We start from the raw sequence: 24813 nt of genomic DNA on the forward strand, positions 1-24813 counted from the left end.
TGCCCAGCCCCTTCAGCCTCACCCCAGGTGTTTATTTACCAGGAAAATGTGGAAAATAGGGAAGAAAAGAGCTGTGCTGTGTGAACGTGAGACCTGGATGGGAAATGTGGACTTGCAGTCACTGAGCACTCAGAGCTGTTTGGTTCTTTGGTCAAACCCTGTGGGCTGGAAGGAACAAATAAATCCTAATCTCAGGTGTCCCTCAGGTGGATTTAGCCATCTCCTCACATTATTTACCACAGGTAGGAGTTGTGAGCATGTGCAACATCACTAAGGCTGCAGTGGCTTTAAAAAGTATTATGGCTGTGAAAAACGCCAATCAGTTGTTTTTAAAATTTTAGAAGTTTAATAGTAATAAAATGGTTATAAAAATAGTAATACAATAAGAGTAATAATAATTTGGACAATTTGAATTAGGACAATATGAGACAATAAAAGCAAAGAGTCATGGACAGTTCAGGTACCTTTTTCTGGACAGCACGAGCCCGAAAAAGGACCCATGTTAACAAAGGATTAACCCTTAAAAACAACAGCCTGTTGCATATTCCTACATCTCATACATGATGCATGAATTCCATTCAAATACAGGATTCTGTCTGGTCATCATCAGCTTCTTCCTCTGAATCCTGACAGCACCTTTGAGGTGGGAAGAAGTTTGTTTCTCCTGATAATGGAGCAATAAATTCTCTTTCTCTCACACATTTGGGTGTCCTGTGGCTGCTATCTCAGTGCAAGTCCTTTCTTTAAAAAAAGTATCCTACATAGCATAGTTTCTATTTTAACATTTTTTATAACTTAAAAGTATATTTAACACAGTACTTAAGAGAATGAATACAGCATTACTTTCTAACACAACACATATAATATTCATTTTAATATTTGCAAAAAGCCAATCATAAAATGCAGGCATTTTTCACAATGGCATTGGAGCATTTGGGCTAAATAAACCCCCCCAACCCCACACAATAATAATTGTGCTTTGAGTATGGAGAAAATAGCATTTTTCCTTTTCCCTGGGAAAAGCCAAATAAATTCTGATAGCATTTTCTAGACTTATTTGGTTTTAAGCTCCTGCAGCAGCCCTTTAAAGCTCAGTCTTTCAGAGCTGGGCAAATGAAGAGGAACTGAACAGGGGCAGCTGGGCAGCCTGGAGACCAATGACCCTGCAGAGCCTCATCCATATCCCATTCCCTAAAACTCTCCAGTGAGCTTTTCCCTTGCTGGATAAACCCCAAGAGGAAGGGAAATGGAGCCAGACCTGAATTCTGGCTCTCAAACCTCCAGCTGTGAGTGGGGACAAGCTCCAAGTCCCTTCAGCAAATGCATTTGGAGTTGAACAAACTGATTTTAGCTCCCCTTAAACCCTCTGGGGTGAGGAGTTTTTGTAGGATTTCCTTGCAGAGCTCTCAGTGTTTGGCACTGGGATTTGTTCCAGGCAGATTGATTGTGCACCTGCAGAACATTGTCAAATATTATGGGTGTGTAAATTTTTATCAATATTAATTTTTTATTTCTGTGAGTTACAGCTTCTCTAGGAAGTGGCTGTCTCAGGGATTTTAAATATATTTGTTCTTTTATTGCTGCCTTTCAAGTGCAAGATTCTCCTGGCTAAAAAGGGAAAGAAGGGAATGAATTTGTGCTGTTTTTAGGGATCTCAGCCTCTGGTTTTGATGTGTTATCTTTGACATGAGACTGCAGTGACTGCATGTCACAGTATCACTTATCAATCACATTTCAAAAGTGATTTTCAGTTTGATTGAAGGATAAATTAAAACAGACTCCTCAGTTCCTCTTTTTTAATTTCTTTATACCTTCAACTTTTGATTTTTTTTTTTTTTGTCAACATTTTGACATAGAATCATTAAGGTTGGAAAAGCCCTCCAAGATGGAGTCCATTAACCCACCACTGCCACAGCACCTCTAATCCATGTCCCCAAATGCCACATCCACATGGCTTTCCAACACTTCCAGGGATGCTGATTCCACCTCTTCCAGCAGCCCCTTCCAATGCCTGACCACCCTTCCTGTGAAGAAATACTTCCCAAAATCCAATTTAAACCTTCCTTGGGGCTGTTTTCTCCCATGCTGAAATGTTTCCAAGGTATTTTGAAAAGCCAAGAAATGAAAATGAGAGCTCTGAAAAGTAAGGGAGGAGGTTTGCAACTAGGAAATAAATTTGGATTGCAGGATCTAAGAGCTGTTTGAGGCAGGTGAGCAAAATATCTTTTTTCAGAGTATTCCACAGGGAACATCTCAGTGTTTTAAGGGGGATTATTTTAACCAAGTGTCTTAGAAGGGCTGTGAAAATGAAACAAATCAGGGTTTTGCTCACAAAAGGCTTTGAGTACCAAAAAAGGGTAATTTTGCACTACTGGAATTGGAGCTGTAATTCCAGGTTAAGAGGTGCTGAAGCAAAATTTGGGACAAACATTGCAGCTCAGCAGGGCAGGCTGTGTCCTTCCACAGAATGCTTGGGGGAAATGCAGTTTGCATTTGGGTTTGTTTGCTTTTGAGATTGAAGCTCGTTATTTATCCAGGTAAGAGTGAGGGAAATTAGTCAGGCGTCCCCTGAAGGGTATTTGAGCTTTTCAGTATTTTATCCAGGGGAAATATGAGACTCATCCCTTCTCTCTGGTCACTTTTTGCTCACATCTGGGCTTCAGAAGGATTGGGATAAGGGAAGGTGTGTGAGGATAAACTCCAACATCTCCTACTCTTTGCAGATCTTCTTGAGTTTCAGCTTAACTCCTTGAGTTCCTCAAAAATCCAGCTGAGCAGACCACACCTTCTGTTGCTTTCCCCAAGCATCCCAGACTTTTCTTTCCCTCCTTTTTTTCAGCCTCCTGATGGAGGAATCAGGCAGAGCAGTTCATTTCCTGGGAGCTGTCCAGCTGAGGGGCAGAGTGTGGGATCAGTGCTCGTTCTGGGCTGGCACATCCCAGTTCCAGGGATGCTGCTGATTCCACCTCTTCCAGCAGCCCCTTCCTGTGAAGAAATACTTCCCAAAATCCAATTTAAACCTTCCTTGGGGCAGCTTAAGGCTGTTTTCTGTGTGCCTTGGTGCTTACATCAGACAAAATATCTGTGAGTCCCACAAGAACCAAGGTTGTGCTGGAGCTCTGGAGCTCACCTCTCCATAACCCTGAGCAGGGATCTGTATTACAGTTGGAAAGATCTTGGAAAACCAGGTTAAATGTATGTCTGTGGGTATAGTTTTATATGGTTTTTGAGGATGTGCATCTCCCTTTGGGAGTGGGTCCATCCCAGCTATGTGGAAGAGGTTTTACAGCAGTTTCTGTGAGCCAGAGAAAAGTTTGATAAGAGGATCCAAGCTCACCCCTGAAAGAATTTTCTACCAAGGTCACTGACATAGAAACCAAGAAAGAAAGAAGGATAAATAAGAGAAACCTGCAATTGTCAATTCCAATGATCACTTTGTGACCAATGAGTGGAGTGCAAACTTATGAGCTTTGTAAGAATGTAGAAAAAGCATGCATGTTAGAAAAAAACCAGTTTGAAGCCTTCTGAAAATGGAGTGTGTTGCTTTGTATTGCCTCCATCTCAACTATGACACACCTGCAACAAAAAAATCATCATCATCATCATCTGTGACGGTGTTCACAGGGGTTCTTGGATGAGGGAAGAGACGAGGATCTGACTCCATGTTTCAGAAGGCTTGATTTATTATTTTATGATATATATTGCATGAAAACTATACTAAAAGAATAGAAGAAAGGATTTCATCAGAAGATTAGCTAAGAATAGAATAGGAAAGAATGATAACAAAGGTTTGTTGCTCGGGCTCTGTGTCTGAGCCAGCTGGGCTGTGATTGGCCATTAATTCCAAACAACCACATGAGACCAATCACAGATGCACCTGTTGCATTCCACAGCAGCAGATAATCAATGTTTACATTTTGTTCCTGAGGCCTCCCAGCTTCTCAGGAGGAAAAAATCCTAAGGAAAGGATTTTTCATAAAAGTTGTCTGCGACAATCACCATCATCATCATCATCATCATCATCGCCATCATCTTAATAGAAAAAAATTCCAAACTAGTTTTCTGTTCTCCCAGAGTGGAGGAACCTGGCAAAAGCCATTTATTGTGCTTTGGCTGCAGAGTTTTGTGTGGGTTACAGGAAGAGATAGTTGGGAGTGCACGCAGAGTGGTTTTTTTTGGGATAACTCATTAGGCTCTCTCCACTTCTCCTTTCAAGCGGAATGTTGGCAGTTTGGTGTGGATCAGGAACAGCTTGGATTGGAAGATCCTGGAGGGTTTTTTCCAACCTCAGTGACTCTGGGATCTCCGCAGGCTCTCAGTGCTGTGCCTTCCTCTCATCTGCCTTTTAGTCCCTATCTTTAAAGCCCTGGGGAAGTTCCTTTATCCCTTTTTCAGCTGCTCTCAGTTCTCCCAGCCCCTCTCTGCCCCCAGGCTGCTGTTACACATTTCGGCAATCACCTCCTTTCTTTCCACTCCTGCTTTTTCAAAACGCTCCTGCAGCCGGGCTGGAAACTGGGATGGAGCTGAGCTCTTATCCCCAGTAATCCTTCCTCTGGAGTGTGCCTTGATTTAAATCCAAGAGGTGTTACTGAAGTCACAGCTCCAGGCTGCAGACACGGTACACGTTGATTCATGGCTTCAAGCTCAGGTTCTAAAGGATTTCTTTAAAAGCCAGTGTTAAAAAGCAGTTTTAGGATGTCATTTTTTTGGTCCCTGCCAGGGAGGTGGGGCCAGCTTGGTAAATACTTTCTGGTTTTGGGTTTGTGCTGCTGACAGGTTCTCCTAAATAAACTTTGTGTGAAAAATGCATGCATTTTATGATTGGCTTTTCGCAAATATTAAAATGAATATTATATGTGTTGTGTTAGAAAGCAATGCTGTATTAATTCTCTTAAGTAGCGTGGTAAATATAGTTTTAGGTTATAAAAAATGTTAAAATAGAAACTATGCTATGTAGGATACTTTTTTAAAGAAAGGACTCACAGTGAGATAGCAGCCACAGGACACCTAAAACTTTCAGAGAAGGAGAATTTATTGCCCCATTATCAGAAGAAACGAACTTCTTCCCACCTCAAAGGCGCTGTCAGGATTCAGAGGAAGAAGCTGACACTGCCCAGACAGAATCCTGTGTTTGAATGGAATTTATGCATCATATATAAAGTGTATTAATATGCAACAGGCTGTTGCTTTTAAGGGTTAATCCTATGTTTACGTGGGTTCTTTTTCGGGCTCATGATGCCCAGAAAAAGGTACCTGGACTGTCCTTAACTCTTTGTTTTTATTGTCTCATATTGTCCTAATCCAAATTGTCCAAATTATTATTACTCTAATTGCGTTACTATTTTTTAAACCATTTTATTACTACTAAACTTTTAAAAATTTTAAAAACAAATGATTGGCGTTTTTCACATTTGGCACTGGAAATCCCTCCCAAAAAAAGAGGATTTCCAGGGTCTGGTTTTATGGAGGTTGTCCCAGTGACTGCCCCAGTTCCATCACACTGGGACTGCCTCCCCCAGAGGGTTTGAAGGGAGCTAAAATCATCCAAATGCATTTGCTGAAGGGACTTGGAGCTTGTCCCCACTCACAGCTGGAGGTTTGAGAGCCAGAATTCAGGTCTGGCTCCATTTCCGTTCCTCTTGGGGTTTATCCAACAAGGGAAAAGCTCACTGGAGGGTTTTAGGGAATGGGATATGGATGAGGCTCTGCAGGGTCATTGGTGTCCAGGCTGCCCAGCTGCCCCTGTTCAGTTCCTCTTCATTTGCCCAGCTCTGAAAGATTGAGCTTTAAACGGCTGCTGCAGGAGCTTAAAACCAAATAAGTCTAGAAAATGCTATCAGAATTTATTTGGCTTTTCCCATGGAAAAAGAATAATGCTATTTTTTCCATACTCAAAGCACTCTCTCAAGTATTTGCAGTGGGAAAACGATTTGAAATTTGGCAAAATATGCGTTATTTATTTTTTCCCTCACTGATTTTGTAGTTATTCTGTCAGAACTTTCTTGAATTTGAGTAAAGGGGAAACCTGTCAGGGCTTGTACCCTTACTGTGACAAGTTATCCTTGTCACTGTAAGGGTAACTTGTGCTTTGTCTCAAGTGCCATTTTTTGCAATATATTCAGCCTTGTTCAGGAAAATCTGCAGCTCCAGAGTGCTATTTCCTAAAGAAAACTTTCTGCAAACAATCATTCCTCAGTTTTCAGAGCAGAGCTTGAATAGCATCCAACAAACCAAGCTGCAGTCCAAGTGTGAAACAGGCACAGATGAAATCAAATATTGAATAGTCATTCATGAATGCTGCACACTGAATTGAGGGAATCCTCCTCCCACCCCTCCTGGCATTTCTGGAGTTGTGGGATGAAATTTATATCTTAGGAATACATGAGCTCTTGCTGAACCCTGCTTTTTAACATTCCTCATTTTTCACTAGCAGTGCTCGTATTTTTCAACCTGGCATAGGAATGTGATGAATAATTAGTGTCTTCATGGGTGAAACAGCCTTATTTTTTTTTTATTTCCTGAGAGTCCAGGACTTGAAGGGGGCCCAGGAATGTGAATTATACTAAAATCCATTGCTCTTATCCCTGTTCCAAAGGCACTGCAGGGACAGAGAACTGAAAATAAGGAATTAGGTCTTACAGGTGTCTGCTGGGTATGGAGCAATACAAGGTAGGAATGTCCCTGGCTCATTCCTGCTTTTAAAGGACAACAGGAGAAACTCTCTAATTGTACAGAAAAATCCACCTGGGATTCTCAGATACTCTCCTGGATATTCTTGTGTCTTTAAAATTCAGATTTATTTGGATTTTGGAGTCATGGAAGGTTTTGGCTTGAAGCAGCAAGTGCCCTTTCCTCAGTGCTGGGAAGAAAAAGGAAGAGCTGATAATGCATTGCAAAAATTTAGTCTATTATATAAATTACCCACAGGCTGACAAGTTCCTCGGGTCAACTTAATCTGTTTTCTCCTGTGCCTGGAAAGAGAAAACGACCATTTAATTACTGGGGAGAAAAAAATGATCCTCCTGATTGAGAGAGTCACATGTGTGCAATTTACCCTATCCTTCCATTCATTTGAGGGACATGGATGCAGTTCAGCCAGAGATTTCAAGTTTAATTTCAAGCCGGTTTTTTCACATTTAATTGGGTGGACACAGAGTGACAAAACCCCCAATGTCCCCATCCAAACAAAACCTTTGTGCTTTGTTGGTGGTGTTGTAGGTGACAGAGTTGATCCTGCTTTGTTCTTATGTGCTTCATTCATGTTTTTCCTCTTCTGTGGTTAAAATGATCCGTGTTTAACTTGGCATTCTGGGAGGTTATTCAGGAATTTACCAGAGCACAGGTTCCCCATCCCTGGAAGTGTCCAAGGATCACCCTGGGACAGTGGAAGGTGTTCTTGCCCATGGCAGGGATGGCACTGGACGAGCTTAAAGGTCCCTTCCAAACCATTCTATGATTTTCCATGTATATATGATTTTCCAGGAACTATTTCCATGATTCCTGAAGCTGGGACAGAGGTGCAGCAGGGTGCACTATCCCAGGGTGATCCAAAACCTGGCCAGGAATGGAGAACCTGTGCCAGGGTCTGTGCTCTGGTAAATTCCTGAATAACCTCCCAGAATGGGAGGATGGATCATTTGAACCACAAAAGAGGAAATTCAGTGTCAGCCTAGTTTAAGCCTATTTTATTCAGTGTCGGCCTGGTTTTCGTTCTCAGTCTGGAATCCCAGGATGATTTGGGTTGGAAGGGACCTCAAAGCTCATCCTGTTCCATCCCTTGCCATGGCCAGGGACACCTTCCACTATTTTAAGAAGGGCTGTGACAAAAAAAAAAAAATATACCCTAAATCCTGTCTTTAGTTTTAATATTGGGAATATTCCTCATGGTGAAGTGGAGAGGATTCCCAGTGCCCGGGGCACAACCCCGTGAATTATTCAATGAATAATTCATGAGGAATGGGGACCATTATCGGGTTTGTGTTCCCAAACAAACACCAGCCTTAGCACATCTTCATCGGACCGGCTCTGAAGTCAGGCAGCCACTTAGCAATTAAAACTTTAATTGCGCCACAATTAAAGTGGCAACTACAATGTAATAATGTAATTAGCGCGCAGGGTTTAATTTGGGAAAGCCAGGCTGTGGTTGAGAGGCCCAAGGAATTTGTGCTGGGGATCAGGGCAGCAAGGGAAGCTGTCCCCTCTTGGATTTCATGGAATATCCCCAAGCATCGTTCAGCTCCAACCCCTAGGACCGGTTTTTCATAAGAAAAGCTTAATTTCATGAAGTTTTAGTGAACCTCCCAGAAATCCTCACAGGATGAGGTGGAGCTCTGGTTGCCCAGAGCAGCTGTGGATGCCCCTGGATCCCTGCAAGTGTCCAAGGATAAAGAACCAAAGAACTGGGACTTGGGGGTCGGCAGAACCCAAAATATTTTGAGTTCTCTGTGGTTAAAGGGATTTTTGGAGCTATTTCTGTTGGGAGCAGGCTGGTGGGTTGTGAAGCTGTTCCCTCTTGGATTTCATGGAATATCCCCAAGCATCGTTCAGCTCCAACCCCTAGGACCGGTTTTTCATAAGAAAAGCTTAATTTCATGAAGCTTTAGTGAACCTCCCAGAAATCCTCACAGGATGAGGTGGAGCTCTGGTTGCCCAGAGCAGCTGTGGATGCCCCTGGATCCCTGGAAGTGTCCAAGGATAAAGAACCAAAGAACTGAGACTTCGGGGCCTGCAGAACCCAAAATATTTTGTGTTTTGCGTGGTTAAAGGGAATTTTGGAGCTATTTCTGTTGGGAGCAGGCTGGTGGGTTGTGGAGGCATCGATCTCTTTTATTGACCCTTAACTCTGGTCACCTTCTCATGTTCATCCTGGGAAGGGAATGGCTGGAGCCCTTGGAACCGAGGAACTGAAGGCACTGAGATTTTTATTTTATACTCTGTTTGAAAAATCATACACATTGTTATGGAATAGCTTCTTACAGCTGACAGAAAACTGCATTGTTTGTATGCCAGCTAATGCTCCCCCAAAATCAGCTCAAGCTGTAAATTAAAAATAATGTTGAATTCAATAATGCTCAATATTTGGACTGAAACGCAGCATTTTCTGATTCTCCTGCCTGGAGAGAAGCATCTCTTGCATTATTTAGTGTTTGTCTGGTGGAGATGCCAAGGCAAGCTGCAGATGTATCTCCATTAATTGATCAATATTGTGTTGTGTTCCATTTGGTTCCTTTGTCTGCTTGATACAGCAGAACAATTTGTTTGCTCCATGGAAAACTGCACTGTACAGGCTGCCAGGTAGGAAAAGAAAATGGGAAAAATCCTACAGCAGTCCCTTGAACTTTTAATTCCATAAAAGGTGAATTTTTCTCATGGTCTGGGCATCTTATGGGGAGGTGTTTAATGTTCCAGATTGCTCAGTTACACAGCAGGGGAATGGGAGGCTTTCTCCGGGATAATAAATTGTAATTAAAGAGCACATTAATTACCAAACCACAGAGCATTGTTTTATCTAATCTCACTAATACCTGCAATATCATGCTGGGAAATCTTCTCTTTACTTTTACAACAAGTATTTAAGTTTCATCAGCAGTGTGTTTCTTGTGCTCCCCAACACTTGGGAATAATGTGATCCTATTCCTGCTCAGAATTGCCCATCTTTCTTTGGAACTCATGAGCCAAAAGGCAGGTAAAGTAATTTCCTTTGCAGGTTTTTGTTGTAGAGGTTTTTGCAGAAAAAGCTGCTGAAACTCAGTTCTATTAAACAAAAAATGACATTCTTCAAAATGATTTAGGAATCTCTGAAGCGTGGGAAGCTCCACCAAAGGCTGATATTGCTCATTCTTGAGATAAACACCTATTTTTGTTCTTCTTGTTAGATTGATACTTAATATGAAGAAATGAATCAAACATTTATAAAAATAGTAATAAAATTAACTTGCAGTGAAGATATTTGAATCCCCCCAACTCTGCTTCTGTATCACAGAAAGCACTGCTGCCATTTTACACTCCCACAGCCCAGGTAACTTTTAGGCCATAATATTTACCAAACACCCGTTTTCAGCTTGATAAATAATCACCTTTTCTGACCTAAATGAGTCTGTGTTTCAGTTCTCTGATTGTATTCTGTGAACCCTGAAGCTGTTTCCCAGTTTTGGGTGCCAGGGGAGGTCTTGTAGTGACTGCTATGATTTGAAACCTTTGCTCTTTTTCCCAATTTTTTTCTTTTGTGGGAATAATCCCATCATGTCTGTCCCCTCTTCCTTCTCTTCTCCTGGCTCTTGTTTTTCAAATCTTGCCTTTCAAACCCTCCAATATTTAAAAGATGGGTCACTTCCAACCTCCCAGGTTGGTCCTGAGCTCCTTTCTTTCCATCCAACCTGGGATTTTAACCCTTCCTCACACATCCCAGCATGATGCAGATAAGCTGATAAAGCAGATTTCCCCTCATAAAACCAGACATTCAGAAAGGCAAGGGGTGGAGAGATGGGGATTAAATAATAGCCACGGGTCAGAGTGATTTTCTTTTCTATGATAGTTCTGTTACTCATGGATGAGTGTTCTCAGGGAAAATGACCAAAATTACATCTCACCGCCGTTTTTGTGTGGGGTGTAAAAGACCTAAATCTTTTCTTTTTTGAACACAAAAAATTGGGGGAAATTTCACCAGGAAGTCTAAAAGGTGAAACAAAGTTCACACTGAGTTTGGTGTACTGTATGTCCTGGCTGTGCAGATGCTCTGTAGGCACAGAGTTTTTGGGAATTGGGAGTGGACCCTTATCCCCAACGTCTCCAGCCTCATCCCACAGTCTCAAGCTGTGCCAAGGGAAATATAGGTTGGATATTAGGAAAAAGTTCTTTACACAAAGGGTGAAAAAGTTCTGGAATGGCTGCCCAGGGAGGTGGTGGAGTCACCATCCCTGGATGTGTTTAAAATCATCCTGGATGTGGCACTGGGTGCCAGGGTTAGTTGAGGTGTTGGGGCTGGGTTGCACTCGATGATCTTGGAGGTCTCTTGTGACCCAACCCAGAGATTCTGTGAATTCTAATGGGCTGCAGCTGTGCAGGACAGGTGAGTGATATCATTAAAGATAATGAGCCATTAATGAGCCCAGGGGCACTGACCAATCACACAGGGAGCAGAGGGCACACAGGTGCAGTGCATCAACATGAGGGGATAAAAGGTTGGGCTGCAGCACAGGAGGGGCAGTTGCTGGCAGCCTTCTGAGGTGTTGGGGTGTTGCTCTGTATGAGCAGATACCTGAAACCTTCTGACCTGGTAAGGTGTTCCTCTGGTTGGGGTGAAGCTTTCTGATGTTGTTTGGTGACACTCTGTGTATTGTGGTCCTCTCAACTGTGACAGTGCTCCGCTAAAAATGCTCAAGCGTTAAAAGTTTCTGCATGCAGTAGTTGGTTTTAACCTTTTTCTGAATTTATGTGCTCTTCTTCATAATATGATTAGTTTCTTTTGAAATTGTAGGGCTCTGGTGGTTTTTTGTTCACAGTATGGAATCCCAGGATGGTTTGGATTGGAAGGGACCTTAAATTCCATCCAGTGCCACCCCTGCTATGGGCAGGGACACCTTCCACTATCCCAGGCTGCTCTGAGCCCCATCCAAACTGGCCTGAAATCAAATAAATTTTAGAAGTTAAATCTCAAAAAACATTTGCCTTCCTTTTAAAGTGTCTGCAATTATTTAATTGCCCTTTTAAAATGGTTGTTCTCTCTTCTTTTTCTCACAGATGGGAAGGTTGAAGTGACAAAAGAGGGAGTGAAGCTCTGCACCATGGGACCTGGCAAAGTTTTTGGGGAGTTAGCCATCCTCTACAACTGCACCCGGACAGCTACTGTCAAAAGTAAGAGCATTTTAGATGTTTTTCTCAATCTCTTCACTTGGAAGCTGCAGCCTGTTTTATGTGTTTCCCTTTCTCAGTGATTTCAGCTCTTTAGGGCATGGATTTTGGTATGGGATTTATGTGAAGGAGATGCAGAGGAAATGCATCATTCAGTCTCTCAGGCTGGTCCTACCCCACGCAGAGCAGCCTGAAGCTTGCCCCACAGTTTTCCTTGCAATTCCTGCTGGATCTCATGATAACTATTTTCTTATTGCCTAGAAGAACCTTTCTGACCTGTGCAAGTCTTTAAGGGAAAATCAGTAAGCCAAGCTAAGCTTTTGTTCAGGACAAGTCATTGTTTTCCCACTAAAATAAATCAGGAAAAAAATAATCTGGAATGTACTTGACCCCCTGCTCTAAACTCCTCAGCACTTCTCCTGTTACCTGCTTTCTTTTATGAATGTTCTGGGCAAAAGCTTAGCTTGCACAATTAAGCAGAGGAAATAAATCACATTGCTATGCATGACTTAAATGGGTTTTTGTTTGCATTCAGATGTGGATATAGGATATCACAGCTCTCCTTGATCTTGAGGACAAGAGTTTATGGTGGTGTCTGAAGCAGAGAGAATAAATAGTTGTGTGGTTTTAAGGTGCTGTGGGGGAGGAGTTAAAAGAGCACAGATGGTACAGAAAAATCCAAACAAGAGGTACAAACTTGAATAATACAAACTTGAGTAATACAAACCAGTGGTGTTTTTGTGCCAGAATAACGAGCCATGCGAGTCCCTGCTCAGAAGAAAGCTTTTTCCAAATATCTAATTGTGCTGTAAAAAAAGAGAGAGGAAAAGAACAAATGGGCAGGAATGAGAGAGCAGGACCAGTAAGTGGATTATTTTCTGCAGGATGTGCTGTTCTCTGTAGGGCTCAAGGACATGACTGATGTTCTCTGTTCTCACCTGTGCAAACCTTGCCTTTTCACAAGTGCTGGGGACCTCAGGTGAGGGTGGAAATTCAGGGAAGCAGCAGGTTTGTGTGATAAATACAGCTGGGGAAGGTTGGGGAGAGCAGAGAGAAATGTCACAGCCTAGAAAAGGCAGTGAGGGGTTGGCTGTTGTTTAGTTCCCCTTAGGAATGCAGAACTGGAGGGCAGCTGAGTGGAATCCCACAGAACCACTCTGTTCCTGTGCTATTCCCACCTGCTTGTGCAAGGCACTCCCACTGCAGGTTCCCTGTATTTTTTTCCCTTACTGCCTTTTCCACACCCTTCTTGAACAAACCTCCAGCCTGGCATGTGGCATTGTTGTCCCAAATCCCTTTGTCCTGGCTAAACTGGGGACAGGAGTAAAGTCACTATTTAGAATCCTTGCCTCAAGGAAAAGGAGTCTGTGTCCCTTGCTCCTTTCTTAGCAGCACTGTGAGTTCTGCTGGGTTTTAATCCCTTTCCCAGGGCCAGCAAGGGACCTGGAGGAATTTTCTCTGTGGTTAGTGCACAGATCAATGAAGTTTGGGGTGTAATGAGCTTGGGGAGCTGTTGCAGCTCACAGTCACTGAGCTGAGAGTGTGGAGGTGCTCGCATCCCCTCTGGGCATGGTGTTGCCTTAGCTGGTCCTACACAGCTTCAAACAGCTGCTTGTTCCTTTGGGAAATGAGCAATAAATGTGCTAAATCCCTAGAAAGGTGAGTGCTGGTGGTAAATACTCCATTAAGCCTTGGGTCATTCCAAGGTTTACTTTGGGAGAAATAAAATTGGTGATTGTAGTGAGGACAGACACTCAGCACTGGTGGTGAAGAACTGTTAGGGAGCAGCATCCATTTGGAGGAACTCTCAGGGCTTCCCAATTTTGAGGAGAGAGCTTTCCATCATCTCCAGGGTGTCAGGAGTGTGTTTTGATGGGCCTGCCTGTACTTCATTAGGAGGACATTAAGTGCTGCTTTCTGAGGATGAAGCTGCAGCAAAGGCTGAGTGAAGGATGGATTTATGTGGGTGTGGAGCTCTGTGATACAGCTGGGCCATAATGAGGTGTCAGCTGAGTTGACATCTCCAGCTGGAACTGGGTTTTATGTGTACCCTGGCTTTGGTTTGTAAATAATAAAGATTTTAGTGTCATTACTCACTGTTAGTGTACACGGGCTCTTCAGCTTGTGCTCACTCTGCAGGAGCAAACTTCAGCTATAAATCACTGGAGGAAGGGCTTTGTCTTTGCAACAGAATTTAGGAGACATTAAAATTTAATCATTCTGATCTGACTCCTGTCTCATAATGACCTCTTAATTAAGGCAATCCAGGGCTTTGAAAAGCCTGCCCCAGGAGCACTATTAATATTTTTTTCCTCTGTCATTGCAGTTTTAAATAAAAGCAGGGTGAAGTTTGAGTTCAAGCAGGGCATGGGAAGAACCCAAACCCTTGGGTGTTGAGGAGCACCAGAAAACACAGGGACACATCTCCTGACATGTGGCCTTATTTTTAAGATAAATATACAATTTTGACATCTGTTTGTTTGGTTGTTCTGCAGTGTTTGCTTTACATTTTCAGATATCTGTAGAGGGTTTGGAGGTTTTTTTTTTGTTTGCTTTTTCTTCTTCTGGTAGAAACTGGTCAGTCTGCTCCAAGTGTGGAATTGTTAAGGCCTTCTGACTCCTTCATGTTCACAGATCCCCTTCCATTGCACACTCAGTGAAATCCAAATCAGCAGTAATTCCTCCCTCTCTTTGTATTGATTATCCAGAGATCTCAAGTGCCTGCATGCAAACCTGGATGCTGCTTGTAATTCAAAGCAGAGCCACAGACTTTTCTCCCTGATTCCAACAAATGATTAGGTTCAGAATGAGGAAAACACCACTTTTTGTGGCTACACATAAAATGTCTGTGATCCTCTGTTTTTAGAGACATGTTTGGAAAAAAGGGCTATGAGAGGTCAGCAAAAAAAGATAAAGACAAAAATCCTCTCAGATGAATTTGGGTTGTGTTTAAACATTGTGATTCTTCATTTTGCTAACAAGATGTGGGAGGAAGTGAAATTAATCTGCTGTTCATACTGGGCAGGAATGCTCATTCCTCTTACAGAATGTGTGGAGCAGATTTTTGCAGGTGATTTGTGGAAGGAGCAGATTCTCCATCCTCTAAGGATGTTCTGCTGATTTTAGAAGTGGTGTCACACCTGAAATAGATTCTCTTGTGGGCAAAATTCAAACGAAACCATCCCTTAGAAACATCTCTGTGCGAGGCTGACGATTTCAGGGGAGTTACACTCCACACCAGCTTGTGCTTTCAGCAGAACTACTAGCAAAGGAAAAAAAAACAAAAAGCAAGCAGAGGCTGAAGTTATTAAACTCTAAATTATGTAAATCCTTCTGCTGGCCCTCAAAAGGCAGCACAAGAGTCCCTCAAGCTGCTGTGCTTGCCAGCTGCACTAATTGTACAAAACCCTGTGCAGCACAGAGGGATTAAGGCGGGAGCTCGGCTTCTCCTTGCCAAGCCTGGGTGAGTTTGAATTTTCATCTGCTGGTTTTTGTTCTAATGGAGAGCTCTGCACTGCTTGCTGCAGCCCCAGGAATGACAGAAGCTTCTGAGGAGCTTGGTAACATGGATAATTTGTGGGGGAAAATGAGGCAGCAGTGAGTTGCCAATTAAAACTGCAGAGACTCGTTAAAAACCTTGCAGAAGGATTTTTGGAGGAGAATACCTGAAAGCAACAATTACAGGAGCCAGGGTAAAGTTTGTTCAGCTCTCCTTAAAACACACACTTTGCAAGGAAGTTGACTTTTAGATACTCAACTGTTTGATTAAAATCTCTGTGATATTACATGGAGATAAGAAACCCGGGCTGGCCCAGCCAGTCTGGTGCGCCTGGTGGGAGATAAATGGAATATAAATGGATATATCCTGGAAGAAAGTAATTTAAACTCACCCCTCCACCGCCTGTATTTTACTGTGACCTTTACAGGTCTTGCAAGTAATGTGACAAAATGGGATTGGATTATTCCTCCAAGGGGATGATAATGAGAAAATGATGTTGAGGACAATGGACAAGGTGTAGCAGGAGTTTTTTTCCCCCCCCCCCTCTCTTCTTCAGGAGCATCTTCAGGATGGCATTTCTGTGGCTCCTCATTGCCATCTGGAAGTTCTGGCATCATGAGCAGCTTTAAGACTGGGTATTTATTTATGGGAAAAACTTTCAGTCTTAAATCCATGTGTAAAAACCCCATAGACCTGTATGGCCAAGCAGATAAATTAACAATAAATAACAAAGGCTTGTTTGTTGTGCCTGATACTGAAGGAGGATGATCACCATTCCAGGGAAATGAAGTGTTTCTGTTGTTCTGGAGTACTTGTGGAAATAATTTTGTTGATGTTTTTCACATTGATTTAATTGTAGAGTGGATTGAGCTGAGTTCTCATCACTTAACCATGGTTATAAGGAGATGATGGCTTTCTCTGTGCAACCCTTGAAGAATTAGTTAATATTAATAGCAGATGTCAGATAATTAGTTCATAAAAGCTCCCATTTCATCCCTTTTTATCGATGTCACTGAAAATGTTGCTGATGTTTGAAATATGGCCAGAGCAGCTGTGAGAAATGAGGTGACTGAACTTTGCTGTTGACAGTGAAGCTTTGCTTTGGGCAGAGTTTGACAAACAAGGGGGTGGGATGGAATGTTTGCCATAAATATTAATTTATGGGCTCAGTGACATGTGATTAAAATGCAACAGACAACACATGGGCTGGGTTTGCCCCACATTATTTGAAATTTCTCATTCTAGACTATTTTCTGGTGGTAACTGGGGAACAAAAGGCCTCTTGGCACCAAGACAGGCCCAGAACTGATCAAGTTGTGTTTCAGAACCAAAGCCACCACTGCCTTCTGTTTTGTTGGGCCACTTTTAGAAGCTCCTTGCTGACATGAAGCCACCCCAAGCTGCCTTTCCTGCTGTCCATAAAAGCAAAGATCTCCTCCATGGTATTCACTGTGTGACCTTAAATCCATTTGCACGTGAAAATGATGCAGCAATAACCAAATGGATGGAATAATAATAGTTCCAATAATAATGGAATGATGGAATTCCTATGATGGAATCATTGAGGCTGGAAAAGACCTTCAGGATCATCAAATCCAAGCTGTGCCCACTTTGTCCCCAGCCCAGAGCACTGAGTGCCACCTCCAGCCCTTCCTTGGACACCTCCTAAGAGTGCCAGTATTTCCCCAGTTTGGGATGCTGAAGAGGGCTGGAGTTCACTTGCATTTATCTGAAGTTCCCTGGCCAAGATGGATTTCATATTATTGAAGTGCCAGTGTTAAAAGCATTTGGATACCAAATAAATTGACAGAACTGCAGATAGGCTTTTTAATTAAAAAAGAAGGCACCAAACAAGTTCTCTGTATTGCACGTTTGAAAAACTCATTATATTTCATGAATTGTATCTTCTCTGGGAATGGACTGGGAATGGAAGCTTTTATTTATGTTTAGTCTGCAATAAAACCCATCCAGACAACAGCAATGTTGACAACTGCATTCCCTCCTCTGAAGTTATTTGCAAAAGCCTTTACTCCACAATATCAAAGCCAGTAGTGTTTGAAATGGGTTTGCTGAAGCTCTGCCCTTTGCAGCCTGTGCCTGACACCCAGCTGGAGGAAATGAGATTTAAATAGTGTCTCTTTTTTAATTAACTGCAGCAATGAGGAGCCTGGGGAGAGGCTCGGCTATGTTTTGTTAGTTCATTGTTTTTCTTAGGGTAGTCCATGCAGACAGCAGAAGGTGCAGGTGCCACCTTAAAGCTGCCTTGTCTTTTCCTCTGACCTGGCCTGGACACCCTGGATTGGTGTTTTTTGATGGGAATTGAGGTGAACTCCAGACATCTGAAGAGATCTGAACAAGGCAAAACCCTGGCTGCCTTTGAAGAAATAGGATTGTCTTGATTTCTTGTGTTTGTTTTTCAGCTCTGAGGTCACTCTGCACGGCTTATCTGTAGCGGAGGGCAGGAGCAGAGGCTGATTGAATTCACACAGTGCACCCAACTCGCAGCCTGCCTGTTAAACTTGGGTTTTCTTTGGCTGATGAGGGTCACAGGAGCTGCCTGCAGTGGGATGGATTGTCTGAGTGGGTGTGGAAATGCCACGTGGTGGGTTTGTCTGTGTCCCTGTTGCCCGATTGATAAATGACACAAAACTCGGATAAGTTTTGTGGGTGCTCTATTAGGGGCCCGGGGAGCTGGGGGACTCACGTCCCAAAGTCCGAGGCCCCAAATTCACGTATGGGTGCTTCCCTCTTATACATGAGATTCACAACAAAGTCTCCAAGAAACAGTTTCCCGTTCCCCTTGCCTGGTCACAGACCCCTTGTGATACATTCCTTGGTTCACAAACAAGATCATTAATCCTCTGCTTATCTTATTCTAAGAGCATTGTATGCTGCCTCCAGACAGGTTAGCATTCTTACTTTCTTGCACTAGTTTAATTATTTATTACATCCCTAAGACTACCTGCTAGGTAACACACAAAACCCAACACACTTTTGAACGGCTACAAAACTACTTTTTAACAAATCAGTTCACACACAACTCACTATAATTAAATATTTTGCTAAATTTCATTTCTTTTCCAACATCCCCAGCCCCATTTCTGCTGTCCCCAGCCCCAGATACCCCCGAGTGCCCACAGCACAGACACTGCTGGGATGTTCCTTTCCCCCATCCCCTCCTTGGGCAGGCACATTCTCCACTTAAATGCTGTTTAGATCTGCTTGGATCCTGTATCCCCTGTTTGAGGAGTCTCTCGAACCTCTTCAGAGTCCTTTTTGTGCTTCAGATTTCTTCTGCCTCTGTTTTTGTGATCCTTCACCATTTCTGAGCACTGCTGTGATTCTTCCATTGCAAGAGATCCCAAAACCAGATTTATTTTTGTCAGATACTCTGTGCTAGCACAGCACAGTTAGCTTTGTTCTTGGGGAAACAGGGAATTCAGGTGTTGAGCTGATTTAAGGAAACAACTTTGTGTGTGAAGGGGAAACTCAGGAACTCAGGTGCTCTGCTTGTAGTAATCAGACACTTCCCTGATATTTTTTTTTTGAGGTTGGGATTGAATGTGATATGGTTTTTTTTTTATTTAGATATTTATTAGTTCTTATTTATATTACAGTTTCATGAACTGTGAGGTCTACAATAATTTGCTCTCACAAGTTAAAAAAGGAGACTTATCTCCTTACACACAAGGTTTTTTAAAGGATAAATTGTTTAATCAAGAAATTACACATATTATTTTTACTTTTAACTTAATATCTAGCTACTTGTGCTCTGTGATGCTGACTTTATCTAATTACACAAAACCACCCAAACCCAGGAAGAAGGAGGATTAGCTTCTGCCTTAAAACTTCTGCCTTGCTATCTATATAGAATATATATTATTATATTCTAAAACCTTAAACTCAAAGTTTCCCACCATGATATTACACACTTCTATTCAAACTCCACACCCACAATCCCAGTTCTATAATTTAAAGTTTCCCACCATGTGATATCACACACTTCTATTCAAACTCCACACCCACAATCCCAGTTCTATAATTTAATTTTGGAAGCTTCTCCATGGCCTCAGTGTTCTCTTGGGGATCAGTGTTTGTTAACACAGAAAGTCCAAAATTCTCAGCAACCAGGCTTCCAACAGGACACCTGCTTGGAAAAGAAGTTTTCCTTCCTGTCCAACCTGAACCTCTCCAAGAGCATCTCCTGGATGGAGCAGTGTCCATGTCCTGTTATTCCAGAGCACACCTCAGTGCCCAGGGACACAGGAGCTGCTTTGGGAAGGACTCTGGGTCAACCATTAACCCCCCCATAAATGCTAAACCCTCCTTTGGGTGATATTTTTCCCTACAGCTGCATAAACACGTGCTGGGAGAACAGAGGGGATGGAAAGGGGAGAGTGCTCAGGGCTGCTGCAGCTGACAGAAGAGGGAGAAGTGTTTAAAATCCTCTTTATTCTGTGTTGTGGTGTTTGGGGAAGATTTAGCAGCTTTCAAGGGCTCTCCTGCTTCAGACTGGGAGCTTTTTGGACGTGATCCATTTGGGTGGGGACATCAGGGGCCCTGCAGAGCTTATCCCCATTGTCCCACCTTTCCCAGGGGATGGAAATTTCCTTTTATTGGAGGGAAAAATACACCTGGAGTGAAGCTCACAGCTTCAGGTTGAGTTGAGATTTCTGCTTTGTTCTGGAAGCTTGACTTTGGATAAGCCCTTCCTATCCTTTAGCACAGATGTCTGAAAAATTGGGATAATTTGGATTTACGTGCCTGAGATTGGCAACTTCCTGGGAAGGGGCTGGTTTATCCCATACCATCAGCACTGTATGGCTGTAAATACAAGTAATAATTATTTATTTGCCATTGCTGATGACAGCTTTGTGATTGAACAAAAAAAAATCTGTGCCTGCCCCATCCCTGGAAATATCCCAAGGCCAGGTTGGACAGCCTTGGAGTCTTAAAGGGCGTTTTTAAAAATCCATTTTCAAAAGGAAGGATTTTGAATCTTCAGAGAGACGAATACTTCAGTGTCAGTTCTTTGATTGGGATTTTTTTTTTTAATTTGGCTGCACAAATATTTGCCTGCTTCAAATGAATTGTAAAAGCTTTATGGTGTTTGCTTAATCGCTGGTGCGTTTTTAATTGTTGCTTGACAAACATTGTAATATCTAAAAAGGCTCAGTAATTCCCCAGCTTTATGGAGCACTGGGAAAGGAGATAATCTTGTTTTGGCTGCTGTTACTGCAGAGTTTTTTGGGGGTTTAAAAGAAATCCTCCTTGCAAGTCCAGGAAGATGATGATGGTTGTATTTAATAGCTGATATTCAACTCCTGCTTCATTACTAAAATAATCCCCCTTAATTGTGGGTGAATAAAATGCTTCATCACTCCATCAGCCACTGCAAGAAACTGTGAGGCTCCCAGGCTTTGCTGTGCCCTCATTTCCTCCTGGTTATTAACAAAAGCCATCAGTGATAATGTATTTTTTCTTTCCTGATTAACCCCTTGCAAACTTATTTGCTTCCAGGTTTGCCATAAATATTTGTGTGGAATGAGCTTGCAGGCAGGTCTGGGATGGGATACACTGCACAGGATGATCACACCCTGGTAATCCAGAGCCCCAGGGGCAGCTGGCATGGCAGGCTCTCCTTCAGCTGCTTTTGGCATTTAGGCAGGAGAAAAGCAGGGATGTGCTGCATTCCCAGTGGGAATGGGAATATATTCGATATCTCTTCAAGGGGAATGTATAAAAAAATAGCTGTAAAGCCAGGCATGGAAGCAAGGAGGCTCATTAGCACAGTGCCCCTTGGGGTTGCTTTAATGTGTGTTTTAATGACTTTCTCATTAGTGCCTGGAAAACAGTGGTGCCATTCTTGCTGGATTCATGGTGGGTGCTCCTGAATCCTGCACTCCTGGGGTCACTTGTCACAGACATCCTTTATGAAAAATCCTTTCCTTAGGGTTTTTCCTCCTGAGGAGCTGAGAGGCCTCAGGAACAAAATGTAAACATTGATTATCTGCTGCTGTGGAATGCAACAGGTGCATCTGTGATTGGCCCATGTTGGTTTTTTGTAATTAATGGCCAATCACAGTCGGCTGGCTTGGACAGAGAGTCAAGCCACAAGCCTTTGTTATCATTCCTTCTTATTCTATTCTTAGCTAGACTTCTGATGATACCTTTTCTTCTGTTCTTTTAGAATAGTTTTAATGTAATATATATCATAAAATAATACATCAAGCCTTCTGAAACATGGAGTCAGATCCTCATCTCTTCCCTCATCCTGAGACCCCTGTGAACACTGTCACAGTCACTTCCCAGATAAACTGGAGTAACTCCAGCACATGGATGTGTTCATCACAGAGATGCTCTGGTGCCAGTCTATCGCCCAGTAAAACCCCAGAATCAATGGGTTTGTGATGGTGGCTTTTTAAAACATTTTAATAAAATCCCAGACTGATTTGGGTTTGAAGGGACCTTAAATCCCATCCAGTGCCATGGGCAGAGACATCTTCCACTATCCCAGGCTGCTCCAAGCCCTGTCCAGCCTGGCCTTGGGCACTGCCAGGGATCCAGGGACTGTGGGTACCCTGTGCCAGGGAACAGTTCCTCCCCAATATCCCAAAAATCTCACTTTTTTAAAATTCAAGACCCTTCCCCTCATCCCATCACTATCTAACCATGGAAATAGCCCCTCTCTCTCTTTTTTACCATCTCCCGTTTGCCACTGGAAGGTGCTTTAAGGTTTCCCTGGAGCCTCCTCTTTGTGCTGTGAAGATGGAGAGGTGGCAGAGACCCATTGAAAATGTGCACTTTTTAATTCCTCTGGGGAAGGTTTGCAGCTGAGATCTACCAGGAAGACTGAGCAGTTTGTCAGGCAGTGAGGTTTTTTTTGGAGGATGGTAAATTTGGAGGAGCTAATCTTAATTTTCCAGTTTAGTTTGCAAATTAAGTCTTCTTTTTCTGAGAACAAAACTAATGTTATGAAAGCATCTTTATAAACAGTTTGTAATTGCTTTAATTTGATAAAGGCAAAGTGTTCCCAGCTTTGTCCTCTAATATCAGTTTATCCTTCAACAGCATAACTTGGGGAAGAAATGATTCCTTGTGGAAAGAAACACTCATTTCCATGTTCTTTCTCTCTTTTTTTAAAATGTTCTGTTGTAGCTAATGAACTGCTGTGGGTTTGTGTGGGCCATGAGCATTGTGAATTCATTGTGTGTCTGCTCTCAGCCCTCACATTAGGACTGGAACAACGTTAATGTCTTTTAATCACCTCTGGAATCCCTGCTGCTCTGGGGTGTTACAGCTCTGGGGTGTGCTGGGAGCAGAGAGCAGACACACACTGCTGGGGATTCCTCAAACCCAAGTGGTCCATGCTTTGGAGATGTGCACAAATAATCCCCCACAAATGTCCTTTATCTGATTCCTGAGTCCCCAGTGCTTTGGTGCTGGGACAGGAATAGGCACTGGGGGCTTTGGGATGTGCTGGGAGCCGAGAGCTGACACACACTGCTGTGGATTCCTCAAACCCAAGTGCTCCAGGCTTTGGACATCTGCACAAGTAGTCCCCCACAAGTAAAATGTCCTTGTTGATCTAATGCTGGAGTCCCCAGTGCTTTGGTGCTGGGACAGGAACAGGCATTGGTGGTTTTGGGAGCTTCAGAGCTGCATCCCCATCTAGGAGGATTTAACCTTGGTGAAATGTTATTTATTCTCTGCCTGAGGTTTGAGGCTGGTGTCACATCCTCACAAATATCGTGGAATCCCAGAATGGTTTGGGTGGGAAGGGACCTTAAAGATCAGCTCATTCCCACCCCTGCCATGGCAGAGACACCTTCCACTGTCCCACACTGCTCCAAAATCCAACCTGGCCTTGGGCACTGCCAGGGATCCAGGGAACAATTCCTTCCCAGTATCCCATCTAAATTTCCCCTCTGTCAGTTTGAAGCCATTCCCCCTTATCACTCCATCCTTGTAAGGTCTCCATCTTTCTTGTTGGCTCCTTCAGGCCCAAATTTGGTCACCCCAGAGCTTCTCCTGTCCAGGTGAGCCCCCCCAGCTGTGCCAGCCTTTCCTCCCAGCAGAGCTGCTCCATCCCTCTGCCCATGCTGGTGCCTGCCCTGGGCTCTCTGCAGCAGCTCCAGGTCCCTCCTGGGCTGGGGACAGCCGGGTGTCACAGGGTGTTGGCACTGAGGCACCAGCAGGACACACGTTCCGTGCTGGCAAGGCCACAAGAGTGATTTGTTGTTGGGATCTCTGTCTCCAAAAGGTTTGATTAGTGAAAGAGGGGGAAATATTCCTAATCCCGGAGGTTCTACTGAGTTGAGGAATGTGCTGGTCTTGTTACACCCCAAATTCCCTCAAGCTGCCTGATGCCATTTAGAGATTCCACCATCTGATCCATTCCAGAGTCCACTGGAAACACCCCAGAAATCCTGGAGCTGGAAGTCACAGCCATTCAAGTCCACATTTTTTAAAATCAGGAATTTTAGAAGCCACTGGAAACACCCCAGAAATCCTGGAGCTGCAGGTCACAGCCATTCAAGTCCACATTTTTTAAAATCAGGAATTTTAGAAGCCTGTAAAGGTTAACTACATTAATAGTCAGCCCCTGCCAGCCCTCCTGAGGAGAGTGGCCTGTCTGGGAGACCTTTTGTGGATGAATTGTGTTGTAATGTGGAGTTATTTTGCAGCTTCTCTAACTTATTTTCCTGGAATATTTGTCAGGTTGCATGTAATATTTCCGGAATAGGAGAGGCATTAACCTTTATTAACCACTGCAGAGACTGAAGCTCCTAAAGACTGACGGGATAATTAAGGCAACATCTCGGGGTGACTTCACTGCTCCTCAAACTCCATTAATTCTAATGACAGTGATGAATTTCAGTGCAGTAATAATTAGTTTTTCTCACTGTATGGAAAAACATCCTGTGAATCACTGCTGTAAATTCATCCTTTCTGAGTCCAAAGACATCTGAACTCATCAGTGATCCTGCTGTTATTTCCATGTCCCCAAGACTGGAATGGCAAAGATTCCACAGCTGGATGTACAAACTCCTCCTGTCATGACACCAGTGAGGGAATTCTGAATGGTTTGGGATAGGCTGGGCTTTTCTCCCTTGCATTTATATCCTGCTGGAGTTCATACTGCCCACTTATTGCATGTTCAGGCCTTGAATAACAAAGGGGTGATTTCCAGGTGAGGCTTTGGGAATAGATCCATTGGGAAAGGCTTGTGAAGCTTTGGGAATAGATCCATTGGGAAAGGCTTGTTTAGCTTCTCTCTGCTGTCCTTGGATTCTGTTCTGATCAGCATTAAAAGCTGATTGTCACATCCATGCAATAAATTCTTTTGTGGAATTGGAATATCTTGAGCTGGAATGACCCACGGGATGATCCAGTCCAACTCCTGCTCCTGCCCAGACACCCCAACAATCTCACTCTGTCCAAACTCTCCTTGATAACTTCTG

At 43.2% G+C, this 24813-nt stretch overlaps 1 protein-coding gene across 2 annotated transcripts in view; it reads left to right on the top strand.

Moving 5' to 3' along the window:
* The window catches only part of PRKG1 (protein kinase cGMP-dependent 1), a 352826-nt gene that overhangs the window by 134459 nt on the left and 193554 nt on the right, over positions 1-24813 (top strand). For both annotated transcript variants that reach the window (XM_058029350.1, XM_058029351.1), the window contains exon 3: positions 11740-11853. In XM_058029350.1, the coding sequence (XP_057885333.1) occupies positions 11740-11853 (114 nt within the window). The remainder of the gene's footprint in view (positions 1-11739; positions 11854-24813) is intronic.

This window comes from Melospiza georgiana, chromosome 8 (assembly GCF_028018845.1).
Source record: "Melospiza georgiana isolate bMelGeo1 chromosome 8, bMelGeo1.pri, whole genome shotgun sequence".
In the NCBI taxonomy this organism is placed as follows: Eukaryota; Metazoa; Chordata; class Aves; order Passeriformes; family Passerellidae; genus Melospiza; species Melospiza georgiana.